Source organism: Ambystoma mexicanum, chromosome 2q (assembly GCF_040938575.1).
Source record: "Ambystoma mexicanum isolate Mex_15411 chromosome 2q, UKY_AmexF1_1, whole genome shotgun sequence".
Lineage (NCBI taxonomy): Eukaryota > Metazoa > Chordata > Amphibia > Caudata > Ambystomatidae > Ambystoma > Ambystoma mexicanum.
In genome coordinates this window covers 561,967,697-561,989,271 of record NC_090924.1, presented here as the reverse complement: position 1 = coordinate 561,989,271, position 21,575 = coordinate 561,967,697, and the positions used below count along the sequence as shown (strand labels likewise).

Below are 21,575 nucleotides of genomic sequence, written 5' to 3'. Positions count from 1 at the left end.
GTCCTGGTGTAGCGGGAAATCGCTGCCAGATGTATCTTGATGGAGGCATGAGCTAGCCCCACCTTGGTCAGTGACAGTAAATACAGCAGCACTTGAGGGGCCGTAATCCGCAGAGGGTTAATCTTCTGTGCACGGCACCAGACAGAGAACCTCTTCCATTTGTGTCCGTAGCACTTGAGAGTTGAGGATGCCCTGGCCTTTGCAAGCACCTCCTTGCAGTCCACCGGGATATCATACCCTCCAAACTCTAGTTCTGCAGGAGCCAGGCCTGCAAGTTCAGTGACCCTGGGTCGTGGTGGAGGATGGCACCTCCTTCTCTAGCGAGGAGGTCTGCGTCCATCAGCAGTTTGACTGGGGGGGACGTCGCCATGTCCAGAAGGTCCGGGAACCAGATCTGCCTCGGCTATGCCGGTGCGACGAGGATCATCCTGCACCGGGACCGTCTGAGTTGGTTGATGAGTGGCAACGGCAACGGTGGGAACGCATACAGGAACAGGCCATCCCAGGGGAATGAGAAGGCCTCGCCCATGCTCCCCGGCTGGGGAAACCTGCTGGTGAACCACCGGCATTTGGTGTTCTCCGCCGTCGCAAATAGGTCGATCTGGGGATTGCCCCATCGTTGGAAAAGTAGATCCACTAGATCCTGACGCAGCTCCCAATCGTGGCACGAGCGCAGCTTCCTGCTGAGTGAGTCGGCAATGGTGTTCTTTATTCCTGCCAGATGGAAGGGTACCAGAAACATCCCCTGGGCAATGGACCAGTGCCACAGATCCTGGGCTTCCTTGGATAGGGCTGTGGATCTGGTGCCTCCCTGCTTCCAGTTGTTGAACATCATGGTGGTTTTGTCGGTGAAGATCCTTACCACCTTGCCCTTAAGGGACAGGAGGAATGACCAGAGGGCCCAGACACGGCTCGGAGCTCCAGGATATTGTTGTGTAGCGACCTCTCCTCTGGGAGCCAAAGGCCTCTTGTGTGGAGATCTCTGGTGTGCGCCCCCCATCCCTCCAGTGAGGCATCCGTTGTCACCATCTCCTGATGTGCTGGGGTCTGGAAGTCCATAACCGCCGCCAGATGCGCACGGGTGCCCCACCACCGGATCGCTTGGCGGAAAGTCTCGTTGAGCGAGATCCGGTCTTCAAAGCTGCCCGTCGCCTGCATCCAACGGGCGTCGAGGAACTCTTGTAGTGGACGCATCTGCAACCTGCACAGGTGTATGAGGTAGATGCACGAGGACATCATGCTGAGCAGGGACTTGATAGACCTCACCCTGGCCATGTCCATGGTTGACAGCCATTGCACCTTGCCCAGGATGGCCTTCGTCCTTTCCTCCGATGGAGAGGCCAATTGCGCCACTGTGTCGAGCCTGGCTCCCAGGAACAGGGCTTCTTGTGTCAGCACTAAGTGGGATTTTGCAAAGTTGATTCAGAATCCCAGCTCCGTGAGCAGTTGGACGGTCTTCGCAGTGTGCCCGATGGCGAGTTTTCTTGTCTTTGCTCGGATGAGCCAATCATCCAGGTAGGGGTAGACGTGGATCCCCTGCAGGCGCAGCCGTGCCGCCACTGGTGCTAGACACTTGGTGAATACCCTGGGCGCCGACTTCAATCCAAAGGGAAGGGCCTTGAACTGATAATGTCGCCCTTGCACTACGAATCTCAGGAACTTTCAATGACCTTTTAGAATGGGGATATGAAAGTAGGCGTCATCCAAGTCCAGCGACAATAGGAAGTTGCCTTCCTCCAGCTGTCCCAGCAAGTCCTGGAGGGTGACCATCCGGAACTTCTGGGACTTGATGTACTTGTTTAGACGACGAAGGTCCAGGATGGGTCGCCAGCCGCCGGTCTTCTTTCTTACGAGGAAGTATCGTGAGTAGACTCAGGAGCCCCAGAGCCTCTTTGGGACAAGCTTGATGGCTCCTTTCTTCAGCATCGCCCTTACTTCCAGCAGCAGTTGAGGGATGTGGTTTTCCTTCCTGGCCACGGGTGGAACGTGGGGGCACTTCTTTAGAAACTCGAGAGTGTGTCTGCGGGGCAGGGTATCCAGCACCCATCGGTCGGTGGAGATGGACTCCCACACGCTGATGAACTTCGCCAGGCGGCCACCCACCGGGGTGCTCAGGTGGGGGCCCGACGCTACGGCTGGTTCAGTCCTGCTTGGCAGCGGCCTTGCCGCCTTGGCCTCCTTGGCGATGATGACGAGATCCTCCTGACTTGCCTCGTCCTCCTTAGGCCTCCTGCCACAAGGAGCAGGCCGCCAGGCGGTACGTTGAGGAGCCGCTGCCAAATCCTTTGGAGGCACTTTGCTCGCCTCCGGAGTTCCGAAAGGGCGGCCGTTGTTGTTGCAGAACCCTCAAGGCCCGAGCCGTCTCTGTGTCGGCCTTGATTGCCTGCAGTGACTCATCCACAGTCTTGCCAAACAGATTGTTCCTGTCGACGGGCATGTCCAGAACCCTGGTCTGCACATCTTGGCGGAAATCGGTTGTCTTGAGCCAACCAGGCCGGTGAATGCAAATGCTGTTGCCCATCTGGCGAAAACCAGTGTCAGCAATGTCTGTGGCCACTGTTATGGCGTGGTCTGACGCCACCTCGCCTTCCTGTAGGATCTCCAGGGCCTCAGCCCTCTTGTCGTCCGGGAGGAAGTCCAGCAGGAGAGCGATCTTAAAGCACAGCTCCCTGTCGTAGCGAGCCACAATTGCGAGGGCGTTGGCCGCTTTAATCATCTTTGCAGCTGACGAGATGACCCGTCGTCCCATGGCTTCCAGTGTCTTCCACTCGCCATCCGGAGGGGAGGTCGAAGTTGAAGCCGTCGGACCCACCGCTTTCTTCTTGGCCGCAGTGGAGACAGCCGAATCCGGGGTCGGCTGCGCCCTAAGGCACATGGGGCGGAATCGGGGACCCGGCACTTCTTCTCGTACCGGTCTCTCCTGCCGGGGGTCGTGGATAGGTTCTTCAGGAGCGACAGCCCCTCGTTCCAGATGTCGTCGAGTAAGGGAATTGAGAGGACCGTCTTCCTCTTGGCCTCACGCTGTTGATAGAGGAAACCTTCCTTCTTCTGTTCCTCGGGGCATAGCTGGAAGAGCTTGGATGCCCTGGCGATCATGGCGTGGAAGGAGCCAATTTCGTCGGGTGGGGAGGCCCGAGGAGGTGGTGATGGAAGGCCCATCCCGTCGTCACCACTGTTGTCATCCATCCCCGTCGTGGCCGTCTCCGTGTCATCCCTTGGATTAGGAGAGGGTGATGAAGGTTGAGAAGGCCGTGAAGGCTGGCTGGGCGGGGGGATGAAATCTCCTCCGCCTGCTTGGAGGGCTTCCCGATGGTCCAGGCTCCGCTGGATCGTCCGTTGGTGGTAAGGGCAACCTTGTCCTTATCTCCGTACACAAGGCCTGGATCGCCATCAAGATCGCTCCTGAGTTGTCTTGTGGTCCAGGTACCGGCTGCGACGGGAGCGATGGCCGGGGAGTGGAATCCTCCGCCTCCACAGGCTCATCATCGGCACCATCGTCGCTTTCCTCGTCCGCCTCATCGGGATCCCTCCCATGAGACTGGACTTCCTCGAACTTCTTGTTCAGGATATTTGCGACTCCAGCCAGCTCCTCCTCAGAGGCTGTATCTGTGTCGGTAATGGCCACCATGCCCCCCCTCTTTCTCCACCCAGGTTTTCACGGGGGTCTTATCGATGGGCTGAAAAGGCAATTCCCTCCGTGGTGGCAGGGAAACTCTAGGCCCTGAGGTCGCCTCCACTGGGATGGCCTCCATAGGCTTCGCCGGGGCCGCCGCAACTCCTTCTTTAGAGGCCTTAACCGGGTGAATCAAGGCCTTGACGACCTTGGGCGTGCCTGAGGCCTTCACCTTTGGGGGAGGGTCACCGCCTCGCTCCCCCTCAGCTGTCTCCGTCGGGATCAACCAGGGCTTCTCCTGAAGCTTACTCGTGTTCTCCGATTTTCTCTTCCCCGAGCCATCATGGTCGATGGCGTCGGTGAAAGTGCGCCCTGCCTGGCAGCCGAGGAGCCCAACCAATCGGCGCTCCCGGTGCCCGCGGACTCACACTGCTTTGCCTTATGTTGGGCCCCCATCGCCGGAGCGCCCTCAAAGGTCTTAGAAGACTGCTCAGACCTCTTCTTCTTCTCACCTACCGCTGGGCTCTTCCCTTCCAGCCAGTTGGTGAGCCGGACACGCCGATTGTGCATTTTGTCTTCGTGAAGGCAGTAGAGACATCGGGAATGCTCATCCTCCTTGAAGACATTCTGCAATCCGCATCCAGGGCAGCTCCTGAAAAGCTTGGATCCGGGCGTTGCATTTCCTTTGTCCTGGGCCATCTCCATGCGGGGTAGGCCTCAAAGATCTTCTGGTATCCTCCAAGAAGCGAAACTCGACAAAAACTTCACCCTTGAGGGGCATAGAAAATTCTGAAACGGGTCCCTGTTGATCGGAAATAGAAACCGTGGAGCTTGAGGCACAATTGACCGAAAAAAATTAGATTAAACTCTTTGAAAAATCGCAAAACGCAGTAAAAGCTAGAGAGCTATAGCACGAGGACTCCCAACACTTGAAAGTGCAGTAGAAATCTGAAGGTGGCTGCCTGAGGAGGGGCTTAGGTAGAGGGCAGTCATTGGCTGGGGGCAGTATGACCCAGAGACCAGTGATTGGTTATTCGGAGAAAGACAGTTCAGAAACGTAACTGAAACTGATTTCTTCTTTACCGAGGATTCCCAGCCTGACGACGGGGAATATTCATGAGCATGTGAATCCATGCCAGACCCCATGCTGGAGAATATATCATACTCAAATGCAATTATCCCTGCTCTTGGTGCACATGCTTAATGCTATTTCTTTTAAAACATGGCATTTTAACTCACTGAACTAAACAGTGTAGACCTTTGAAGGGAAATAGTCAACAAAACAAAAGAGAAACACCCAAAACAACCAAAACCGAATGAACCAAAACATGGATGCCCCACTGAAAATAAAGCATTTTGACTTACAGCATCATCGAAGAATATGAACCCTGTAAAACAAATGTGAAATTGACTTTCCTCTTCGCATTTCGAATAAGTTTATGAAGAAGTCTAAAAATGCTACCTGCAGTTTTTGTTTTGCAAGCAGCATTTACAATGAATTCCGAGGGAGTCCACCTGCTTTTACCGGTGGTAAAACTAGGGGGATAGATTGGGCCTCATTACACGTTTGGTGGTCCGGAAAATAAGGGTGTCTGTAGCAACGTACTCACACCCTGTCAAACTACGTGTCTGTCGGTAGGGGCAACTTAACTCAATGGGGCAGGTGCTTCAGTGGGAATGGGGATTTACCGTTCCGCATCCGCTCATGATATCCCAGTAGCACTATGATATAAGGCAGCGGAAACAGTGTCACAGGGTCAGTGGTAGCCCGCAACCGACCGGTGGGTTTTACCACCAACCTCGTAATGAGGCCCATCGACTCAATGCTGACATTTTTCAACTGAGTTGTTATTATTTAGTTCTTTAAATTATGTGTACAAGGTTGTTAATCGAAATAGAGCCAAAAGGCAATACCAGGCATGCTGCAGTGTATTCCAATATTATTTTAGTGATTGAGATATTATTTTATTTTCCAACCAAAACGACAGTTTTTAATACATATATTTTACTAGCAGAGTTAAAGCACCTCAAAATAGGGTTCTATGCACATCATAAGAGGATGCTTAAGCAATCCCGAGTCCCAGAGTGCTACAGCTTAAGAGATACGGTAGCATGCAGCTCACAGTACTTAAATAGTGCTAACCACATAGACTGACATAGGAGAGATTGCTTCACCGGCCTGGGAACACAGTTGCAATGTGCTTCCCGCATTCACTAGATATTTGTACTTTACCATGAGTTGTTTGGCACCAGTATTTCTAGTTTGCTGTTTGGGTTATAGTTTGAAAAACATTTCTTTATGTCAAATACGTACCCAATGTCATCAAAGTGAAGTCTTAGAACAGCCCACACAGTCACACAGATCGTAGGTGTACCTGCAAACATTAAGAAATATTCGTTAATTTCCTTGGCCTGCAGATCATATATTGCATTGTGTGCAAAACACTTATAAGCCTGGATAAAGGTTCTGGCATCTTTGTTTCGTTTGGACAAGCAACCCCCCCCACCCCCTCCCCCCAAAAAAAGGTAAAACCTCAATATTGAAATCTGCGCTGTGCAGACTTGTGACTCAGGTATTGGGTAGTTCTTACGGATTTCGTGTTTGACAATTACTAATTGGGCAGGGCAGAAAATGAACGATTCACTTTATAAGCATCTATACATGAGCAAGAAAATTCAAGAAATGCTTTTCCCTGGCGGATTATTCTGAGTTACTAGAAGCCATTCATAATGCATGATTCGGAGATGGCATGCTCAGGTGAGTAATAACTTTTACTGAGAACAACTCTATTAATGCTTAATGGATGCACTGGCCGGATCCCATTTGATGTGCAATGTGAATAGAAAACCTTGACCATATATGTTCACATCTGCGTCATTGAGACACCCCCCCACAGGAATAATTTGTGGTGGTGGACCTTAACACTGGACTATAGACTGGATTTCAGATGGAATGACTAATAGGCTCATCCCCGGATAACAGCCATCATATACACAATGGAATTGAAAACAAACGCTCATCAATGTGTGGGAATTAATTGCAGCCAGTTCAGTGCCTGTTAAAAAAAAAAAAAAACGGAGTGCTTGGTTTATCCTTTGCCTTCTTCACCTAAAGTCATGTAGTGCGTAGCAGCGTTTTTACTATTGATAAGCTATAAGGTGTATTGCTTGTTAAGTTTTAAAAAAAACTGTTATATTATGGATGTCCATATCAAAAAGCACAGGGCTGCACATTTTGTATGCAATTTAGGAGTTTAAATCGCAGCAACTTTAACATTCACCCATCTAGCAGGCTCTATTAGTTAGTGTCAGTTTATGGTTTACGTGTATAACTTTGCTTGCTTTGTCCTAAAGATATTGCTATGATATGTTATGATATTTTATTTGTATCGCGCTTGTACACAAGTGTTTCAGAGCACGATATACAAAGTCCAGTGCCAGGCCCACGAGCTATCTTCTCATATATGGTCCTGGATTCAGCCTGCCTCAGCAGAGCCACGACTCCAGAACTAGAACCAGATTTGGTCTGATAGGTATTTTCTGCCTGGACCACTCTCTGGAATCCACATGCAAAGGAAACCTTCTGAAAATCTACAGAAAAGCCTGAGTGTGGCGATCCCTAAATGACCTGGAGGCTCACAAAAGCTTGAATGGCTGAATTTTCCAGATCGGGGCTGTGTTTCTACTCAGCTCCTGTGTGTCCTTTAATCCCAGAGAGACTTGCATCATTACAAGCAAAAAAAGAGACATATAACACACGCATAACACAAGACGAATCTAACAGTAAGGAGCTCTTCAAAATTCTGAAGGAGCTAGAATCACCTTCCTCCCCCCCGACACTTGCAGCAAAGACAGCGCCTGGTGTTCCAACATCCAAAAAGCACTCTTTGACAAGATAGCCTTGCTCCAGTCTAAAATTAATAACAAAAAAACTGTCTTCACATAGACACGTAACCTAATCCTGCAACCATCCCTCCGGTTCATACCCTTGCACCATTTAACTTTTCACCTCTCACCATCAAGGAAGTTGAAAGTATCATCAGCAAACATAAACCCTCTAATTGTCAGGGTCATACTTGTCCTGTGCCCATCATCAAGGAAGCTGCTCACAAACTAGCCCCCTTCATTACGGCCCTTATTAATTCCTCTTTCAATACTGGTACTGTCCCCGATAACCTCAAGGATGCCTGGGTCATTACCCTCCTTAAAAAAACAACACTAGATGCAAGTGTACCTACTAACTATAGACCCATCACCACCATCCCCTTCCTACTAAAAATTCTAAACAGCGCGGTTTATCTGCAGATACAGGACTACGTGGAATGTAATAATCTCCTTGGCCTCAGACAATCAGGCCTCCACCCCAGACATGGTACCGAGACTGCGCTTATCGATCTCAAGACACAAATTGAGATCATTAAAGATAATGGCAAACTAGCCCTGTTACTCCTTCTCGATTTATCAGCGGCATTTGACTTGATGAACCACCAGATCCTCTGCCAGCACCTCAAAACTGCTGCTCACTCTTCAGACAAAGCCACCACATGGATCAGATCATTCTTGAACAATAGGTCCATGAGGGTCGTTTCCCCTTCGGCCTCGGCCGGACCCTCACCAGTCCTATGTGGGGTCCCCAAAGGATCTTGTGTTTCTCCCACACTCTATAATGTGTTCACTAAACCCCTTTTTGACATATCGGACTATCTGAGTGTCACATACACCAATTATGCTGATTTATTTTATTTTATTTTATTTGCATTTTTAAAGCGCACAGCTGCCCTCAGGCATCGTGGCGCTGTTACAAGAGAGTTTACTTGTCATGGTAAATATAACGAGAACAGACATGGAGACATGGTTACGGGCATGGCTACAGTTCCAAGGTTACATGGGAACAGTGAGTCTAGTACAGTTGTAATTAACAGACATGGTAACGTGCAGTAGTATTATGAGTGAGATTCACTTAAATAGGGTGGTTTTCAGAGCTTTTCTGAAAGCTATGAGGGATGTTTCAGCTCTGAGTTTAGGCGGTAAGGAGTTCCAGGCTTTTGGCGCTAGGACTTCGAAACTCGAGGCGCCAGCTTTAACTCTAGTGAAGTTGGGGATTGCTAGTTGGTTGGCGTACAAGTCCCTTTTGGGTCTGAGTGACTGGACTGGTTGTATCCGTTCCGTGAGGTAGCTAGGGGCAGATTGGGATATGCATCTGTGGGTAATGGTGAGAGTCTTAAACTGAATGCTCTCTTTGACTGGGAGCCAGTGGGCATTTTGTCTTGCTAGGGAGATGTGTTCCCTCTTTGGAATATTGAGGGCTGCTCTCAGAGCGTTGTTATGTGCAATCTGAAGTCTATTAATGTTTTTGGCAGAGGTGCCTAGCAGCAGGACGTTGCAGTAGTCCAGTTTAGCGCCTATGGTGGCCCTAGCGATGTTGAGGCTGTTTGTAGTGGACAGATGGGGCTTTACTGCGTTGATTATTTTGGTTGTTAGGGCTGCTGACGAGGAGATGTAACTGACATGTCTGTCCACGGACAGGGTAGAATCTAGGTATACTCCCAGTGTTTGTACCGCAGAGGAGATGGAGATTACCGAGTTCTCAATTAAGAAGGTACTGTATTTGCTGTCTAGTTTGCTGAGGGTTTCTTTGGGGCCCACCAGTAAGATCTCTATCTTGTCTCCATTGAGACAGAGGCCATTGGCTGCCATCCATGCCTGGATGATGGCATAAGTGTTTTGTAGGGTTTTTAGGTCTTGCTCGTAATCACCAGTTAGTGGGAGAAGGATTTGAGTATCGTTGGCATAATTGGTGAATGTTATGCCGAAATTCTTCTAGGTCATTGAATAACGGGAGTGTGAATACATTGTATAGTGTGGGGGAGGTGCAGGACCCTTGTGGTACACCACAGTTAATAGGGGAGGGAGTGGCTGATGCTTGGTCTGAGTAGACCCTCATAGCTCTGCCCTCCAAGAAGGATGAGATCCATGTTGTGGCTTCATCCGAAAAGTGAGCTGTGTTGGTGAGGTGTGTCTTTAAGGTTTTGTGGTCGACTAGGTCGAACGCCGCCGACAGGTCAAGGAGTAAGAGGATGGCACATTTGCCTTTATCCATATTGTTTAGGAGTTGGTTCTTTAGGTCGAGTAACGCTGACTCTGTGCCATGGCGTGGGCGAAAACCGGACTGTCTCTTACCTAGGATGTTGTGAGATTCAAGGTAGGCTTGTATCTGTAGGTAAGCGGCCTTGTCCAGGATTTTCAGCAAGAATGGCACTTTTGTAATGGGTCTGTATTTGTTGGGTGAGTCAGGGTCTAGAGTGGGCTTTTTTAGTAGTGGGCGAACCCAGGCTTCCTTGAGGGAAGAGGGTACTAAGCCAGTGGCGAATGAGGCATTAATAAAGGTAGCAATGAAGTGGGGTAGGGGCTCGTCACAGTCTTTGATTAAGTTTGCTGGACCGATGTCCTGCTTACAAAGTGAGGGTTTTATTTGTTTCATGATGCGTAGGACCTCAGGAGCGGTTACCTTTCTAAAGGTAAATGGTGGTGGGGATTGCTGTTTTGTTGGGTATGGTGTTTAGGGCTGGAGGCAATCCACGTTTTGTGAGGAGACTTGGGTAGACTGTCAAGGTTGGCTTTGATTTTCTTTTGGAGTAGGTCTATTTTGTCGAGCATAGCCTTCTGGATGTCATCACACCATTTCACGTCTTTGACTGTTTGATGTTTGGATGCGGGTGGTATGACTAGTTCGTTGAAGATAGTGAATAGTTCTTTTGAGTGTGATTGGGCATTGTCGATTCTAGTGTTGTATGAGTCAGCTTTAGCTTTGGCTATGGCGCTTTTGTATTGTTTAACAATAGTTAGGTATGAGTCGCGTAGTGGGGCGGAGGGGCAGGATTGCCATTTTTTGAGTGCTTGTCTTTTGAGTGTTTTTAGGTCACGCAGGTCTTGGTTGAACCATGAGTTGACGTGGAAGAATTGTTTCTCTTTTTTTGTCTCTAATGGGGCAATTGTGTCGATGATCTCTTTGATGGTGGTGTCGTAAAGTTCGACTAGTTCTTCGGGGTTGTTGGAGGAGGGTGATGCTAATGCTGAGACTTCTAGGAGTGGACACATTCTCTCTTTGGTGAGTAGCTTATTAGATCTGGCTAGGGCAGCTTGCATAGGAGTGTTCTGACTAATAGCTGTCTTAGTTGGGATGTAAAAGTGAATGAGGTGGTGGTCGGTCCATGGTTGTGGCGTGTTTGAGCTGATGTCTACCCTGCAGTTGTGGTCGACTAGCCAGTCTAGTATACAACCTTTAGTGTGAGTGGCAAAGTCAACTCTCTGGATGAATTGTAGGTCTAGAAGGGCTTTAGCAAAGGTTTTGCTGTGTTTGTCTTTAGTGTCATTGAGTCCGAGGTTCATGTCTCCTAGGAGTATGGCTTTAGTGTTGGGTTTGAGGTTGTTCCCTACGAGGTGTAGGATGTCGGCTTGGAAGTTCAGGAGTGGGCCTGGCGGCCGGTAGATGAGGTGCATTGTCATGGTGTCGTTGGGAGAGAGGGAGATTTTCACTGATAGGGCATCGAAGTTCTCAGACGTGATGGGTTTAATTTGTCTAGCCTTCAGTGTTTCTTTGACTATAAGAGCCACACCTCCGCCTTTGTGTGTTGGTCTATCTTGACGGAGGATGATGTACCCAGGGGGGAGGGACTGCATTATGGCTGGTCCAGAGGCTTCATGCAGCCAAGTTTCTGTAATGGCTAGAGCATCTAGCTCGAGGTCAGTGATTAAGTCGTGTATTTCAGTGGCGTGTGCTTGAAGACATCTAACGTTAATGAGAGCCAGTTGGATTTGGGATGGTTCGAGTGTGCTTGGTTTGGCGGGGTTAGTGTGGTGTTTGGTAGTGTTGGTATGGAGTTTACTGGCGGGGAGTTGGGGTGTGGGAGAGGGAGTGATAGTAGAGGGCGTGGGGAGTGACTGCAGTGTGGGTTTGTGAGTATTAGTGTGAGCTGTGGAGGTGCGGGCTCTTGTGTTTCTTATGTGCACTGGTAACGTGTGAGATGTGCTTCTGGCAGTGGATTTGGGGTTGGGGACGGTGTTAGTGGGTATGGATTGGTGGATGTGGCGCTCGTGTGCAAGTAAAGCTGGTAGGAATGGAGTAGGGCGAATGGAGTCAGAACATGGAGGCCTGTTGTGGTGGACGGAGGCCATGTTAAGTGTGGTGGGCGTTGCCTAAGGCGTTGCCTGGGGTATGGGTGAGGGGTATAGGTAAGTACAAAAATAGGCAAGATTTGACTTTAGGCTAGGTGTATCCAAATACTATAGGTTAGGTGCATACAGATAGGCAGATTCGACTTTAGGCTAGGTGCATACAAATACTATAGGCTAGGTGCATACAGGTAGGCAGATGGTGTATCCAAATACTATAGGCTAGGTGCATACAGATAGGCAGATTCGACTTTAGGCTAGGTGCATACAAATACTATGGGCTAGGTGCATACAGGTAGGCAGATTCGACCACACGCTAGGTGCATACAAATAGGCATGTTCGACTTTAGGCTAGGTGCATACAAATACTATAGGCTAGGTGCATACAGGTAGGCAGATTCGACTTTAGGCTAGGTGCATACAGATACTGTAGGCTAGGTGCATACAGGTAGGCAGATTCGACCATAGGCTAGGTGCATACAAATAGGCAGATTCGACTTTAGGCTAGGTGCATACAGGTAGGCAGATTCGACTCTAGGCTAGGTGCATACAGATACTATAGGCTAGGTGCATACAGGTAGGCAGATTCGACTTTAGGCTAGGTGCATACAAATACTATAGGCTAGGTGCATACAAATACTATAGGGTAGGTGCATACAGGTAGGCAGATTCGACTTTAGGCTAGGTGCATACAGATACTGTAGGCTAGGTGCATACAGGTAGGCAGATTCGACCATAGGCTAGGTGCATACAAATAGGCAGATTCAACTTTAGGCTAGGTGCATACAAATACTATAGGCTAGGTGCATACAGGTAGGCAGATTCGACTCTAGGCTAGGTGCATACAGATACTATAGGCTAGGTGCATACAGGTAGGCAGATTCGACTTTAGGCTAGGTGCATACAAATACTATAGGCTAGGTGCATACAAATACTATAGGCTAGGTGCATACAGGTAGGCAGATTCGACCATAGGCTAGGTGCATACAAATAGGCAGATTCGACTTTAGGCTAGGTGCATACAAATACTATAGGCTAGGTGCATACAAATACTATAGGCTAGGTGCATACAGGTAGGCAGATTCGACTCTAGGCTAGGTGCATACAGATACTATAGGCTAGGTGCATACAGGTAGGCAGATTCGACTTTAGGCTAGGTGCATACAAATACTATAGGCTAGGTGCATACAAATACTATAGGCTAGGTGCATACAGGTAGGGAGATTCGACTTTAGGCTAGGTGCATACAGATACTATAGGCTAGGTGCATACAGGTAGGCAGATTCGACCATAGGCTAGGTGCATACAAATAGGCAGGTTCGACTATAGGCTAGGTGCATAGGCTGGTATATACACGTTGACGTGGAGCTAGGTGGCTAGGCACAGTCACATGGCAGATATGGGCAGTGCGCATAGACGGTGGGGAGTATGCATAGAAGTATGAGGACTGGCGATAGGCTTGCAGTTGGATGGTCAGCTATGGCTACAAGGTGGAGGATACAGTACAATGCTTGTGGCACACTGAGGAGTACCAGAGAGGTTAATGTCAGTGTTGAGTTGTCAGATTTAACAGTTAGCGAGGCGCAGTGTGCTTACGGGTGGTTGCGGGTACCGTACAGGTCCTGACATGGCATGTATTCCACTGGAGGCAGGGCACAGGGGCGGCGATGTAGGTGGCTTTGTGGGCACCAGTTGAGGAGCAGTAGGCAGATGCTGGTCCGCGTGCACTGAGTGCTTGGGGTTTTTATCGATGGAGGCGGCGACGGGCATCGGTTAGCGACTCGCGGTTCGTGCAGCGAGACAGGCAGAGACAGGCTCCAGCCTTATCGTGGCGGGCCTTGTAGTGGGCGGGCCGGCTCTCACCTTTCGGTGCTGCTGGCCGGAGGAAAAGGGCCTGCAGAGCCAATCAGAGCGCTCTGCTCGAGAGATCAGCTGAGGAGGTTGCTTAGCAACCAAGGAACCCAAATGGAGCGGTGGCCATTTTAGGGGCGCACGCACGCTTCTTGCACGGACTGGATTTCCTAACTTTCAACAAAAAAGGAGATGGCGCTGCGTGGGCACTTCAGTAGCATGAGGGCAAGGCACAGGCAGGGGGGTGCAATGCTACACTCACGGCCCTAGTACCTTCGATGTAGCTTCGTCGTGGCGAGGTGCTGCATTCCTGATGTAGGGCGGGTGAAGAGGGTCAGAGCTCCAGCCCTCCTGATGGCGTCGCTGCAGTGTAGGGGAATGAGGGCAGAGACAGGCTCCAGCCTTATCGTGGCGGGCCTTGTAGTGGGCGGGCCGGCTCTCGCCTTCCGGTGCTGCTGGCCGGAGGAAAAGGGCCTGCAGAGCCAATCAGAGCGCTCTGCTCGAGAGATCAGCTGAGGAGGTTGCTTAGCAACCAAGGAAGCCAAATGGAGCAGCAGCCATTTTAGGGGCGCTCGCACGCTTCTTGCACGGACTGGATTTCCTAACTTTCAGTAAAAAAGGAGATGGCGCTGCGTGGGCACTTCAGTAGCATGAGGGCAGGGCACAGGCAGGGGGGTGCAATGCTACACACACAGCCCTAGTACCTTCGATGTAGCTTCGTCGTGGTGAGGTGCTGCATTCCTGATGTAGGGCGGGTGATGAGCGGCAGGGCTCCAGCCCTCCCGATGGCGTCGCTGCAGTGTAGGGGATGACACCCAGATACTCATTCCCATTACGGGTGACCACACTATAGACACTAAGGCTTTGAATGAGGTCTATCAAGTCATTCAGGCTTGGATGGCGCAACATGAGCTCTGTTTTAATGATGATAAGACAGAGCTCCTCATCCTCGGCTCACAAAACCAGCTCAACAAATTGGACCCGGCTTTTAAAGCCTTTAACATTGATGGTAACACCATCCAGGTCTCTCACAATACCAAAACCCTCGGAATCTACCTTGATTCCACACTCTCGCTCAACAGACAAACTAACGCTGTCATTTCAGCTTCTGCATACACCTGAAAATTGATTTCAGCCTGTCGCCCTTTTCTCACCACTTCCAACTGCACCATACTCGCCAGGACATTGGTTATGTCCAAACTGGATTACTGTAATGCACTGTATCTGGGGACTAGCCAACGCAACTTAAATAAACTCCAGATTACGCAAAATAATGCCATTAGGGCGGCCCTTAACTTCCATAGATCTTCACACCTGACGGACACTAGGCGAAGCCTTCATTGGCTGTCGGTCACCCAAAGAATATCACTTCAAATGCTTGCTCTCACACATAAATGTGTAAACAATCAGGCCCCCACTTACCTGGCTAACCGCTTTGCTCACCATTCCTCGACACGCCCACAGAGATCCGACAAAACTTACAGTCTCATTGTACCCAGAAACAAACTTCAAAAAGCTGGTGGAGAGAGTTTCCCTGTCCTCGCAGCTAAATTATGAAACTCTTTGCCCATCCCTATCAGGAACGAACTTTCTTTCCACGCCTTCAAGCACAAAGCCAAGACATGGCTGGCGACCCAAGATGTCTAAGCCGGTTCACTCTACATTAACTCTGCATGTACATTATTGATCTTATTATCGTCCCCTGGTCTGCACTAATTGTTTAAGTGTCTGCCTCCCATATGTACAGTCTTATATATTTTTGCGTACTGCTTATTTTAACTGCTTACCCTTCGCTCATGCTGCTTGTAAATATGTGTAATTGTACACTGTGTAATTGTACATTGTTGTCCATATGTAACTGTAACAAATGATATGCGCCCAGATGCCTTTGGGCCAGGCACGCTTTACAATTAAATAAACATAAACAAACATAAACTTAGTCAAACAATGGAAGTCAAGCTGTGGAACGTGTCGCTGAAAGAAGACAACGCCAAACCAAAGTGGACCATGTGGAAGATCAGCCTGACTGTGTCTTGCAAACACCAATCTAATGAAAATGCTTTGCTGTTTTCTGTGGACAACAAGCTTTTCAACCATTTTGTGTACTGCAGCACCAAATCTCCTTCCTACAAGGACACTCTGCTTCTGCAAAGGACTTTCAGCTCCTCCCTGTGCAGAATAAAGATTATACAACAAGGGCACTATGCAAGGATAGGATTAACATTGGACAGAGTGGGTATGATACCACAAGGGTGGGCCCTAGAACACTAGCAACCCGATAATATGTATAGTAGCACCCAAGGCTACCACAGTCTAAACATATTTGTTGTAATCCTTCCCATTAAAAGAGACACCTATGTTGTAAGGCCAGAACCTGAGGGGAAAAAGGCAGTCATCATGGCCAAACAGAAGAATCCCATCCGAAATAGTCTTTGGTCCATTAGGACCATGGAACACTATTAGGGTGTCTGGGATGATATCCGGGAGAACACTCATTGTCACCTGAGATGAGCTATTGTTAACAGAATGAAAACATTGCCATTGAGAGGAAGACAAGAGGTAGTTATTATGGTGGTAGAGCAGACACTGCTCAGTTCAGTATTTGCTATGGAGAGTCTTTCCATGCTCACTAGAGTCACTAATTGGACATAAAGGTTTTGCTTGTACCATTATGATATTGCATATATATTTTTTCTAAGATAGCCATTACTCTGATCAGTGTTCAAGACAATGCGCATGTAGGAATTTCTATGTAAAATGTTTCTTATCAAGCAGGTTGCCATAGGTACGGAGACCAAGATCTGGTAGGGGATGTGGTCATCTCGCCACAAGAAAGGAAGAGGCATCCTGCTCTACAGTGTATTCAGCAGTGAACAAGGTACCCTTTAGCAGAAGACAAGGTGCTACTACAACTTCGCAGCCAAAGGTGTACTCTGCCAGTTGCCCTATTTTTGTGAAGGAGGAAGCTGACCATTCTATAAATGCTGATATCTGTGAACTAAGGGACCTGGTTGACATGCACAATTGTCTTACTGAATGAGTTCCTGACAAGGAAGACATCTGTCAAAAGCCTGGTGGGTAAGAAGGCCATTTTCCCTTGAACCCTACTCTTTGAGGGGCTATGGTGTGACTGCCTTATGCAAAGAAGAAAGTGCACATTTCTATTTTGCAAAAAATAAATGCCACCTGTCATGAGATTGTATAGTTAGCTGCTGAGCATCTGAGGCTGCTATCTGGCGGTTAACAACTAGGTTCTGATCTCATCAATTAATTATGTAATGTGTTCTGTGTTTATTGTAGTATATACAGCTAGGGTGTTCGGTGGTGCACTGCTTGTACGTTCACCTTTATTTGGGGAGGATGTTGATTACAGCCAATGGTAAGTTGACATGCATATTAACACATTTCTGTTCCACAAGGTGTGATGAGATAGCTATGTGTGATGAGATAGCTATGTGTGATGAGATAGCTATGTGTGTTGAGCAATCATTGAATATAACTGTGTCCATATGCCAAAACTCAGAACCAAATCCGGGCAAAGCTGATTCACCCTTTCCTCTCTCTGAGATTGATACACTAAAGTATATAAAACTTTTGTGACAAACACACCTACTGTGCTACAGCAAATGTACGTGAACTGAAAGTGCTAGTTATCAAACATAACCTACCATCATTCTGATGGACATCTGGAGCTTAGTCCCTCAAATAAGGATTTTAACTACTGGGCATCAGAGTACTTCATGAAAATATATTTACCACCACCAAAGAAGATCATTAGGTGGTAGTCTGCAGATCGTGGTTCGGTAGCCACATTAGAGAAGTGGAACCAGAGTGTCAAGGCTCATATCTGCCCTTTGCCACTGGGTGATAGTGCATTCCTGCACATGACTTTGGTAACCAAAGGACCCGATGGACCATTAACATATTGGAGAGGAAAGTGGCCCTGATCATTTGAAGATTCATTGTACCCAATCAGCACTTATCTATAAACTAAACATGCACATTCAGCATTCACTGGGCCTCATTATAGGTTTGCCGGTCTGGGAAATACGGGACCGGTAAGCCTGCCGGTACTGTAATTCCCAGACCGGCAAACTACGAGTTGTGCTCGCGGGTGCCTTTCTGCCCGCCAGGTCGGACCTGCTGGTGCTTCCGGCTTCCCCATTCCCATTGGGCCTCATTACGACTCAGGCGGTAAGGGTTTTACGGCGGCGTAAACAGCGCCGACCCTTACCGCCTGATTCCGAGGTCCCTTAGCGCCATGGAGGTTTTAACACCTGCTTTTAGCAGGTGTTAAAATCCATGGCGCTAAGGGACCTTGATGTTAATTACGCCACCGTAATTTACGGTGGCGTAATTAACGCCTTCCCCACTCCCATTATGCCCTATGGGGCAAAATGGGAATGGGGAAGGGAAAATGGGAAAATGGGGATTTACCCCCCCGCCAAGGTTGGAATGGGGCGGTAAATCCGCCAACCACCATGGCGTAAACGTAGTTTACGCCATGGTGGTAAAGTCACGGCCCAGGCGGTAACTTACCGCCTGGGTCGTAATGAGGCCCATTGAGTCCTATGGGGCTCAATGGGTATGGGGAAGAATTTTTCCTGGCACCAAGGAATGGGCAAATACCGGGACCGTCAAAACCATAATGACCCGGTAATTGCTCATTTCTGGGCGCCAGAAAAAATTAAATACTGCCTGTATTACAGGCATGGCTATGGCCAGCCTCGTAATGAAGCCCACGGTCACAAAAGAAAAAGTATTATTTAATAACATTATTGTGTTGACATTCCCGAAATAAATGTCAGCTTGCCATCCTATATCCATAAATCACTCTATTCCACTAGTAAGAGTTGACCTTGTCTGCGCAGCTATTGGTGCAACAAAGTGAGCCAAGGAAAGCATGCACGTAATCCTGTAGCATAGCTGGGTGTCATTGGCTCTCAGTCCTGAACACAGGGTAGAAAGAAGCCATTTTAACATAACCAATGTTCATGTATGAATTAAGTGTCCCATTGTGTACATTTTGGTAGACCCAGATTATAAGTAGCATGGTTGAGGATCTGGAGCTTCTAAAATCAACAGTGCCATCTTACATACTGATAGCTGCTGCATGTAATGAGTTGTGTTACATGGATCATGCATATGTTCTAAAGAAAGCATTCGCTTCCCCGTTTTAACTTTGGTTTACTACCACTTGCTGCCACTAGGGGTAAGTCAGAGGGAAAACTAGTTGATGAATGTAAACCTATTTGTGATTTTACCAGCCGGGATGTGCGTTCCCTTTGTGCCCACTATTTACAATGGAAGATTGGATAATGCAATTCTACTCATGAAGACACTGGTTGCTATCTATGTAGGCCAGTCTATGTTTGCATTTGAATAAATGAAGCTCTGGGAACTTTTTGTGCAGTCACTCTGCATTTGGACTGAAACAATTAAATACCCATGGTTTACATTTCAGCATGTACCAATACAATGATTGCGCAAATGTGATTGAGTTATATGGTGTCCAGTGTCAGGCATTAAAGGGAATCTTGTCATCGAAAAGCCTGGGTAAAGAATATGAAGATGGTTGACTGCTATGCAGGAACAGGGGTATAAGGTGTCATACATATCCTATGTCACGAATCGAACCACAGAGTGGCTTTCATTTATTACGGATATTGAGGACAACATTGAGGCAGTGTAATAGCATTAGGTGCAGTCATGGGTTGCTCCATCCCTAAAGCAGGATGGGACAAAGCGATGCTAGTGGACAGGACTACATTACAAACAACTAAACAGGTAAAGGGAGGCTTGTTGAACAAGCCAAAGAGCCATTGGTTTATTAGCCTTGGGGCACATCATGGGTGAGTTATACATAGGAGGGAGGCATCCTGAAAAGAGGTGACAAGATCATCCTACCCCATATCATTTTCAATTACATTGTGAAACTGGGCCACACATGCCAGCAAGGGATGTTAGAGATGACGCAATGCATCCACAGTGACTACTGGGGGCCTGGCTTTGACACCCAAGTTGAGGGAGCTGTGTTTGGACTGTATCCTTTATGCACACACCTAGATATTATGTGTGAGTCAGAAGTGTCTGATGATGCAACCCACCATTCTGGGCCTACCTTTTGAAAGATTTGTTATACATATGGTGGTCTGATCCCTTGCGAGGGACATACGCATATATTGCTTAGTGCTAACACAGCTGTTGACATAGTGGGTAGAGGTCACCATCATTTGGAATGCTGATAGTTAAAAAGCTATACAATTCTTTCATGAGGATTTTTAGATGGAAGGCTTTCTAAATACCTTTCTTTTACATATTGGGTTGCAGTTTAATTCTAAATGGATAAGAAAGTATTTGATTGACAATGCCATAGAGCACCATACAGGTGCTGCATGCCATCCCTGAAGCAACGGATAGTGGAGAGATTCAACAGAATCATTAAAAACGCCAAAGGATGGGCCTGGGTTCATTCGTCAGACTGAAAAGGGGCAGGGGTGGAATCAGTGGTGGTTCCTAGGTTCACCCTACATTCAACAACATAGGGATCCCTGTTCGAGATCAGTGTGGCCAAAAGCCCAAACAAAACTGTCCCCTAAGGACAAAAGGCCCTCCCTTGAGGAGGTAGATCAGAAGGTGCTGTATCTCAGAATCACCATCAAACAAGCACACAGCACTGCTTATTATGAAAGGGTAGCTGTTGCTTCCTGGGTAACCCAAAGAGAAGTAGTCAGGATCAAACTGCCCAGCCACTCAAGTGGTTGAAGCACATCCAAGTAATAGTGGTTTCGATAATGTGAGCCGCGCCAGCGGTAGCAGATTTTCAGACATGGATTGGGTGGTGGTAAATGGAAAGAGAGTCAAAGATGAAGGTGAGAGATGTCCCACTGGTCCCTCAAAACCACACTGGCCCCTTGGGCCTGGCTGCACATATGTAAATTGGAAACCCATAGGTAAGAGATCTAAACACACTTTCCTTCATTTGTCCAGCTTCCATATGGTCTATAGGAGGCCCTGTGGGTCGGGATTCATACTTTCAACGTGCACTATTTTCTGAAGGTTGGTGCTCCAAATCAGAAGCTCTCAAGGCCTCGCCTGAACTAGAGCTCATGAGTGGCACCTTAGACATTTAGGAACAGCAGCCCTGTAGTCCCTCATGCATGGACTGTGCTCCGTCACACAACAGAGCTGCACAGTTGTTTTGCTGGTGGGCAACACATGGTTCTGACATGCAGAATGCTCTCCATAGGGCTGACAGATGGGCAGCATTGCGCTTTTCAGCAGTGTCAGCATGTCCATAAATTGAAGTGATTGTAATTGTAATTGTTTATTTTTAAGGTGCTTATGCACAGGTGCAGTGCTTCAAAGCGCTTCAAGGTGGGAAGGGAACAAGAGAAAACAGTTGTTATTCTTAGGCCTTGAAGTTTCTGAATGATCTAACAAAAATAACTAGAATACTGGACAAGAAGCAGTTCTTCTAGTGCAAGTGCATGAAGGAAGGAATGATAAAAGGGGTCGGAGGGAGAGCATGCAATCAACCATGCCTAACCACTTGTCAGATAGTGCAAGTGCATGACAAGGAGTGAGGAGAAAAAAGGGGGGGGGGGTCATACAGAACAACAAAAATACCATATGAGGCCTAGCTACATTCAGATTGATTGGTGGTTGGTCCTCACTAATGCACCTATGTGCAAGTATTTCAGGCACAACCAAGCTAGGGGGGTGAGATAGAGGGAGGACAGGACAGACAATCTTGCTATGCCTAGTACATTCAAGTTCATGCAAGTGTGCAGACAGGAAGTGAGAGGGAAGGGGAGACAAGTGCGCTCAGTTAAGTGCAGGGTGGTTGCCTCTCTCATAGAGTGTATTCCGGGTGCAGTAGTGACAAGCAGAGTGCAGAGGTCCGCAGATAAGTGCAGGACTGGTGGGGCCGCCTAGG

The 21,575-nt window shown here is 48.2% G+C and overlaps 1 protein-coding gene across 6 annotated transcripts in view; it reads right to left on the bottom strand.

The window, feature by feature from the left end:
* ADCYAP1R1 (ADCYAP receptor type I) overlaps nucleotides 1–21,575 on the bottom strand; it is a 1,274,377-nt gene that overhangs the window by 375,827 nt on the left and 876,975 nt on the right. For all 6 annotated transcript variants that reach the window (XM_069647708.1, XM_069647709.1, XM_069647714.1 and 3 more), the window contains exon 10: nucleotides 5,928–5,988. In XM_069647708.1, the coding sequence (XP_069503809.1) occupies nucleotides 5,928–5,988 (61 nt within the window). The remainder of the gene's footprint in view (nucleotides 1–5,927; nucleotides 5,989–21,575) is intronic.